Source organism: Apus apus, chromosome 13 (assembly GCF_020740795.1).
Source record: "Apus apus isolate bApuApu2 chromosome 13, bApuApu2.pri.cur, whole genome shotgun sequence".
Lineage (NCBI taxonomy): Eukaryota > Metazoa > Chordata > Aves > Apodiformes > Apodidae > Apus > Apus apus.
The window spans coordinates 8,585,198-8,593,723 of record NC_067294.1 but is presented as its reverse complement, the minus strand read 5'-3'; the positions used below and the strand labels follow the sequence as shown (position 1 = coordinate 8,593,723).

The window sequence follows — 8,526 nt, the reverse complement described above, 5'->3', positions numbered from 1 at the left end:
GCCCAGAGAATGAAAATTACCAGCTTCCCGATGAATCACTGCTTTGAAAAGTCACCCTTGTGAGAATCCTGTGACTGTTTAGAAAAAAAAAAAAAAAAAAAAGAAGAAGAAAAAGAAGATATTACAAACCTGAGTCTATCACTCATGTAATTAGCCCTTTCTAGGTTTGATGTGGACGGGGCAACATTCCTAAAGCACCATAAACACAGCCAGGACCAATAATGACTTTAGAATTGGAGAAGTTCTCACAATTAAGGTGAGGAATGAGGACAGCTACAGATGGGCTCATAAATACACAGAAAGGCAGGTCTGGGTGTGCATCGTGGGCTCCGGTGCTGAGACAACACCTCCTGCACACATTGCTGGGCTTGGACTAAAGACCTACCTGCAGCATGAAGGCAACTGGTGCCTTGGTGCTTCTCAGCTTGCTGCTGCTCTCTTTCTTCTCAGGTAAGTGATCTTTTCTGTAGCCTAGAAAAAAATCCAAATCAACAAACCCAAATCTTTCCTGGCAACAGCAAACTTTGGAGAGTCTTGATCACTGGATGACAGGCTTGAAGATAAAGCTGAGCAAGTAGAAAATATCTGCAGGACTTGCTGACTTGTATGACATATTTCCACTCCTTGTGTGCCTCCGCAGCAGCGGAGGTGTCACAGAGAGACTGAGAGAGCAAACTCTTAGTGGCTCCTTCAGCAAATGTACCAAAGCAGAGTGTAATTATGAATTTTTGGTACAAATATTCACTGGAGAGTTTTGTTGAACCAGTTAGAGAAGGAACTTTTTCCACCTCAGGGTCATCAGTTCTTGTTTTGATCCTAAGCATCTTGGTCTTGGTGTTTTCCTTGGAGATGCAGAAACGTAATTAGATGAAAGTTTCAGCTTTCGTTTATGTTGCAGTGAAAAGCTTGAAAATTAAATTCAAATGTCCTCAAGGATTCAGAACAAAGAGGGCAAATTAAAAGGATCCAGCATTTATTTATCTGGAGATTTACGCATCTCTCTAATGATCTGGGGAAGCTGAATGATAATTTTTGAGCATATAGGTCACGTCAAATGTTATCACTTGCTTGTGTCCAGCTGATCCAGCTCTACAAGGTTTGTGGCAACAGTTACTGAAGAATGTGCAGAGCAAGAATTATTTATGCTTGTTTTTCTGTGAATAATTTGAATTAAGAATTCACTTGAGAAAATGGCAAGCTCTGCATGGAGAAAAGAGGTGAATTACTTTGTACACATTATTCATTATTAAATATTAATCTGTCTCTAACTGAGTCTTAATTGGGACTAGGTTCTGTCAGAGTGCTGAAGCTTCCTTCCAAGGCCAAGCAGAATAGCAGCAAACTCTGTGATCTCCTATAAAATAAACAGATGTCAAGAGACATCATCAAAGTCTTGTGTAGCCACATGTAATATTTATAAAAGCTATCTAATTTTGTAAATAATATGCAGAGAACCATAACAATAACTTTACAACCAAGGCAGCCCAGCCTAACCTGAGGACATGATAAATACATGGGTCACCAGGATAAAACACCAAAGGGCTTAATTGGCAGGTGGAAGGTTGGTTGATGGATGATGTTCTAGCTGACTGAGGGTGTGGCGGGATTTCCAATGCATGGAGGCCCAAGTGTAGGCCAAGGTCCTCCCATCTCCTGCCCCAGGTTCCCTCCTGCTCAGAGCCACCTAAGCAGCATCTCTGTTGGCAGGGCCCCCACAGACCCAACAGGTACAGCCTCCCATCTGACCTTCTGCTGCCCAGCTGCTGCGCGAGATGCCAGATATTTGTCCCACGGGGTTGTGACCCTGATTCTGCAAATCTGCATTCAATCCACCCTTGAATGTCCAACTCCCCCTTAGGGACATGGCAGGGTCACCCTGTCCCACAGCTCTGACTCAGCCTATGGGCCTGACTGCAGTCTTTGCAGTGAAGAAGTATAAGGGGGATGGACTGATTGCCTGCACGCCCAGACCCTGTGGTTACAGCAGGTATTTTTGCGCTCTTACACACTGGCACTGCCTGCTCTGCTCTCGATCACCCTCTGCTGTCTTTTCATATCCTGCCGAGGATGAAATTGTTATGGAAGAGTCTCTGGTCTGGGCCGTGCTGAGGATGGCCGTATAATTGACCACAGGGTCTCCTTCTCCATGGTACACCCTTGTTAGCAGATCCAGCCGTTTTCCAACTTCAAAGGTGCAGGAGCCTAAGAGCCTTAAAAGTCAATATAGCTTTAAAATCTGTGCTGAGCGTGGCTCCAGCTCCGGTACAGCAGCTTGCTTCCCAGGAGTGGCTGCCTTCCAGGAGATTGGGTTATGTGTCTGAGGTGCAGTTAGCAGCTGAATGACTGATTACATGGTATTTTAGTAACATTTTTCAGAAAAAGCAAAATACTGAAAAGCAATTCAGATAATGTATTTCCTGCCCCTTCCTCCTCCGCACAGGATGACAGAGTAGGAAAAACCTGGTATAAGTTTCACTGTGGTTTGCATAAAGGGTTTGTGGCTTTAGTTCAGCCTCTATCAGAAAATAATGAAAATAACTTTATTATTTATTTTTTTTCCCAGATGTATCAGGACAAGACATTGAAGAGGTTAGTGCAGCTGTTTCTGCTTACTGAATATGCATTTTCTACAGGAATGATTCTGTAACAGAGATCTTGGTGTGTGGTAAACTGTTTTTAATGTCTGCTGGGAGCAGTCCCAAAGTTTTGGGGAGTTGTTGTACAGGGGTTGTTATATATGTGTATGTGCAAGTAGACTAGAAAAATGCAAATGCTTCCCATGATTACGTCTAAGGTGCTTGCACAGGGTTGTGTTTATACACAGCATCACTTTTGTCCTCTTTGCTCCACTGTCCAATTGTCTCATGAAACAAAAGAACTATCGAGAGCGTTTTATCCCTTCAAACAAGATCCGTCACTGGGACTTCTCCAGAGCCAAAATACCTGTATATTTACTGAATGCCATTTTTAATTCCCCATAGACTATGGTTTGCTTCTCCCTCCTGTGGGAAGGCAGAGAGCTCAGCAAGCACCAACATGAGCACACAGTTTTGCAAGATGCATGATGCCATGCAGCAGTGAGCGAACTTGGTGCCAAAGAGCACCAGTGCTGACTCTTCTCCTGCATGCCTAGGCTAATCTACTCATAATTTTGGGAGATCAAGGCTTCTCCCAGGTGACTAAAATTTTCCTCCTCAAACACAGGGCAAAAATTCCCCTGAAACATTGATTCTACTCACTTCTGACAGGGCTTTTTCTTTCACCAAATAGGCAGTATCACCACTGCTGCTTTAGTGCGCTTGTCAGAAAAAGCATTGTATTAGTGACCTTGTATCCAGTTTGGAAAGTGAAAGAAAGAGTGTGGGAATCCTACAGTGTTTTATTTGTTTGTTATTGTTCCTTTTGTAGATCTGTAAAGAATTTGTAAACAGAAGTGTTTACTGCACGAGGGAGTCCAACCCTCACTGTGGCACGGACGGCGTCACATACGGGAACAAGTGTGCCTTCTGCAAGGCTGTGCTGTAAGTGGGAGCGGAGGGGATGGAATTAACAGAGAGAGTTGGCTCAATTTCCATGTATGTCATGATGTTCTTTGTCGTGGGGAGGCCCTGCATCCAGGCTGCTTCTCTTGTATGGACCATTCCCTGAACTGTGCCAAGTGGAAGCTTTCCTCCTTGGAAGGGAGCTGTGTGAATGCAAGTTAATTTTAATTCATTTCCAGGCTTTGCACGCTGCTGGTTGCCATGCTGAGAGGCAGCACGGGGCCTGCAAAGCAATTGCATCGTGCCTGTACCTTCTGCATGCTCTAAATCGATGCACATTTCCCACTATAAGTTACAGGCTGCAACTCTCACTGCCCACGATCCTGGATACTGAGAAGTTTCTGGAGGAATGTGGGAGCTGAGCCATGCCAAATTATTCCTGAAAAGTCTGAATGGACTTTGTGGAGCAAGACACAAAATCTCAGAGGAAGAACCTGAGCTTCTCCTTTTCCTGAGCTGTCACCTTTTACAGCAGATGCAATAGAAGCCAGCACCCCTCGACTGCATGTGCTTGCAAAACATCACTTTTTCATTAGCAGTCCTTAACATTTGGTGCCCAGTCAAAGCTGCCATATCCTAGGGGAAACTGGAGGAGAGCAAGGAGAGGAGAAAATTTCTTCCTTTCCCTGGGAGGCACCAGGGTACACTAACATGGGTCACGAAAATGGTCTTGTTCAGAGAGAGGGATGAGTTTCTTGTCCCACACTGCCGAGGGGGACTGTATGTCCTACACTTCTTTCCCTAACTCTGTCTTTCTTCTTTTACAGGAAAAGTGAAGGCAAGATCAGATTGAAGCACATGGGGAAATGCTGAGTCCTCACCTGTCACCAAGCAGGAACAGCTGATCCCCGGTCAGTGCACGGCCGCGGGAGCAACTTTCCCTCATCTCTGCCACCTCTGCTCAATAAAATAAAACTCAGCATGATTCTTTGCCTGGATTCCTTTTCCCGTAATACCCAGAAAAGCACCTTGATGCAGCCGAGCTAGAGCTTAGTGTGTGGCTTTACTTTTCTTTGCTGTTCCACCATACTCCTCCTGGGAATCAAAGCGCTCCCTGTGCTGGAGTGATGATTCCCGTTGCTCCCATGGGATATGTTCTCCTTGTTCCCAGCAGCCACAGCTCTTCTGCCCTGTCCTGCCTGGCAGATTGGCATGTGGCTGCTGGGCAGCCAGGAAGGGCAACTCCTTGTGGGCTCCTGCCCAACTGTTCCCATCCCAGGGGGTGGGTGACAGCGGGTGCCTTTATTCTTTACCCAGCCTCCGTAGACGTGTTCCTTCCTCTCTCAGAGGTTATTGTGGGAGGGTGACAGGAGAGCTGGTGAACAGCGTGACTGCATATGCCTCATCTCCTTTGGAAACCAGAGAGAAACAAGCTGAGGCTAGGGAATATTGCTCCATTTAAGCCTGCAAAAAGATGGCAGGTGGAGGCTGGTTTTAGGCAGAAGCTGCAAGGATCTTCTTTCCAAAGCAGTCTCATTCTTCTTCCTTCTAAGAGAACGCTTTGTCTTGAAAACTGTGAACTCACTAGCATTAGTTTCCTGCTGCTAAGTGGCTTTTCATGCTAATAAAATTATATTTAGAAGAGCACCAGATTGCATAAAATGTCAATAATTACCAAAAAAATATTCCCTGGAGGAGAAGAGCTGTGGGCTTCTTTTCCCCACCTCTAGGGTAAACTCTCCCTGAATCATCCACAGACCTTGATTTTCTAGGCACAAGGGTTTTTATTTATATGCAATTTTCAATGCACATAGACTTTATTCCGTTCTTTACTTTTCACACTGCTGCCCTCTCTCTTCTTGACACTGGCTGGAAAAATCCTTCTTTGTGCTAACATGAAAAATGAATGCTATATTTTCTTCCCATTCACTACGCAAAATTCACCCAGGGAATATTTGTGGCATTCCCTTGTTGAAACATTGGCAGCAGATCAATGGGAAACCAGCTCCATCTTGTTAAACACTCAACTTTCAAAAGAAACTTTAGATTTTATTGTGGGTCTCAGGGGTCAACACATTTTGCAAGCATCTAGATGCTGAGCATCTAAACCTCTGGACCTTGTTTGGACAGAGCTTGAATGTTTGCCTATCATGCCTCGATCCATGCTCTGAACTCAACTGGGGAGCAATGCCTAAAAAAGAAGCCTTACCAATGTGCTCAGCACACCTAATGCTGGTTTCTCCTTTGATAATTCACATTTGTGATGCCAATTCTAGCAAATCCTTTGTCATTTAGTAACTTTCCACGCAGGGTGCAGGCAGCAGTCAGTCACTGGCTGAGCTGTGCAGGCAAAACTCCACATTAGCTGGTTTGTAGCTTCTCTCAGAACAGCTGTCTTTCATCCTGGTATTCTTCCCATCCCAATTTACTGGACTCTTGCAAAACTTGCCATCTTTTCTTGGAAGCAGACTAAGGCTCTCTGTGTGTCAGTTTGTAAAGGCCTGGAAAGTGTACTTTTTAAATTTGAAATTCAGACGTTACGTTAGTCAACTTCGCAGCAAGACATCCAGAACACAGATAAGATTGAGGGGAGAAAGAAGCACCTCCTGCACAAAGGCAAGCTGATATGAAGGACATGTTGGGAAAGTGGGAAGACCTTCCTCATTAATCCTCTTGCTTGGAGCAGGATGACCTCCACGTGTCCTCTCCCACCTGAGTTATCCTGCAATGATCCTATGACATTGTGTGGCTTCGGACCAGAACCATCATCAGAGCACAGGAGCAAACAGACCCCATTTTGAAGATGGGAAACAATACTTTAGTGGGAGAGGGGGTATGGAACAACTTTCTGCTTGAGATGGCCCTCATTGACACTCCAAATCTCAGAGTATATTTCAGTATTTAATCCTTTTTAATTTGGAGGCCGAGATAACAATGACAGTTCACAAGAGAAAAGAAACTTTCAGTGCAAAAAGCAAATAAAACCACCTCTGTACCTTTACAGACCCAACTACCACCTCCCACACTTGTTCTGGGCAAGTGGAGACTGGGAGGTGTCTCCTTTGAGGAGATGATTCCCCCAAGGCAGGAAAACTTCCTAAAACTGTTTCCAGGAGGGGCAGGGCTTTTTCTGCCAGTCTGTCCTTCCTCGGAGAGCACTTGGCTCTGGCAGGGAGGCTGTGCTGGTGCCAGCACCGTTTGCTCTTGGTCTCTGAGCACTGTGCTCACCTTCCCAGCAGGGCTGATGGGTGGGTGCCAAGGATGGGGCAGGAGCATGGCAGTGGCCACAGACTGTCCAGCTTGAGCTCCCATCTCTGTCTGGCTGCACATGCACCAAACCAGAAACCAAACCTCCAGCTACTACTTCTCCTTTTATTTCCTTCCTCCACCTTTTAAGATGTGTTGGGTTTGGGGGATTTTTGACAGCTTTGAAAGGTGAGTGAGTCATGATACATTTGAGATATCTCTTCTGTTAGATAACATGAGCACCTTCACAGCTTTTTCCTTCCCTGGGGAGGAAGGGGCAGAGGCTGGAGTGGGAGCTGCCAAGACTTGCCCCTTGCAGCAGGATGAGTGTCCTGTGCTCCCTGCATCTCACTCAGTCCCCCTCAGCACTTAAAATAATGGAAAAATTAAATTACTGCATGGTTGCTCTTACTGAAAGGAAGCCGTTGCTCACAACTGAGCACCCTTCTGTGACTGGGCTGTGGATATGGCAGTGGGGAAGGATGTACTTCCATCTTGCAGCTTCATTCTGCTTGTGATGCAGCTGACATATTATCATGTCCAGGCTCTTGGCCCATTTAACTCATGTGCTCCACTGCTTCCTCCTCCTCCCCAGCACAAGCACGTGTCACTGTCGCAACTCAGTTGAATCCTTTGTCCTAGTTTTTTCCCTTGATATTCATAGTGTTTGACAAGGCTTTTCTAGCTGCCATGGGATGATTCTAGGGTGGTGGTGCTGACTGCAGCATTCCCACAGCCCAGCTGGGGAGGAAGCTCTGGACTTGGCTACCATTCTGGTTCACCCTCTTTTCCCTAAGAGAAGGCAGGCTGGATCAGGTTGGAAAGGACTTCAGTCCAACCTCCTGCTCACAGCAGGGTCAGTTCTGAGGTCTTATCAGGTTGTTCAGGGCTTTATCCAGTCTAGGATTGAAAATTTCCAAAGGGTGGAGAATGTATAATCTCCCTGAGCTACGTTGCTCAGGGTTTGACTAGTCATCATCATAGGAAAGAAATTTTTCCTTATATCCTGTTTCAATCTCTTTCAGCTGCCTCATCTCCAAGCCTTCCACTACCGTGAGAAGCCTGACTCCATCTGCACAGTAACCTGCTTGTTAACTGGCAGGCTGCTCTCGTGTCTCACTGAAGCCTTCTTCTCATCAGGCTGAACAAGCCCATCACCCTTTGCTTCTTCTCAGGGGACAAATGTTCCAGCCCCCAGCTCTCTTGGTGGCTCTTCCCTAAACTTTCTCCAGTTTTTTTAAATGCCTTTATTGTATTGGAGGGGGACCCAAAACTGAACATGGGGGAAAGCTGAACTATGGGGACATGGGAAAGGACTGTTCAGGGAGTAGGTAGGAGAAATGTTGGGAGTATTGCAGGAAACTGATAACATGTAGACGGTGAAATCTGGAGGCAACAGCAGGAGGGTATCAGTGTTTACTGGGTCCTTTAAGGATTAGAGAACAGCTGAGCCTGCTCTGGGGTAAAATGGCTCCCAGATGCCAACAATTCCCCCATCCCCATTGCAGCTGAAGGACTTAAATAGGAGTTAAGGGGAAGCATTTGGCTCTTTTTTACTCCAGACCAAAGAGAAGGTAAGGCTTGCTCTATGGTGTGAGTTTGGGGGTTTGCTTGGTGTTCTGGTTTATTTTTTTTTCCCCTGAAATACGTGGTGTGGTTCTCACGGGAGCTTCTCATGTGAATAACTGCAATAATTGTGGCTGGTCTTGATGTCTTATAAAGCTGCTCTAAAAATGCTTGGGAAGGCTGATTAAAAGTGTGTGGAATATAAAGGTTACCACAATACATAAAGGGAGAA

The 8,526-nt window shown here is 45.7% G+C and overlaps 1 protein-coding gene across 1 annotated transcript; it reads left to right on the top strand.

Annotated features, from left to right (window-relative positions):
* The first annotated feature begins 250 nt into the window (after nucleotides 1–250).
* Nucleotides 251–4,357, top strand: LOC127390095 (serine protease inhibitor Kazal-type 6-like). Its single transcript, XM_051631267.1, has 4 exons — nucleotides 251–450; nucleotides 2,564–2,589; nucleotides 3,409–3,521; nucleotides 4,310–4,357. Exons 1-4 carry the CDS (start codon nucleotides 393–395, stop codon nucleotides 4,353–4,355), a joined length of 243 nt encoding a protein of 80 aa, XP_051487227.1. The 5' UTR covers nucleotides 251–392; the 3' UTR covers nucleotides 4,356–4,357.
* Nucleotides 4,358–8,526: the final 4,169 nt, after the last annotated feature.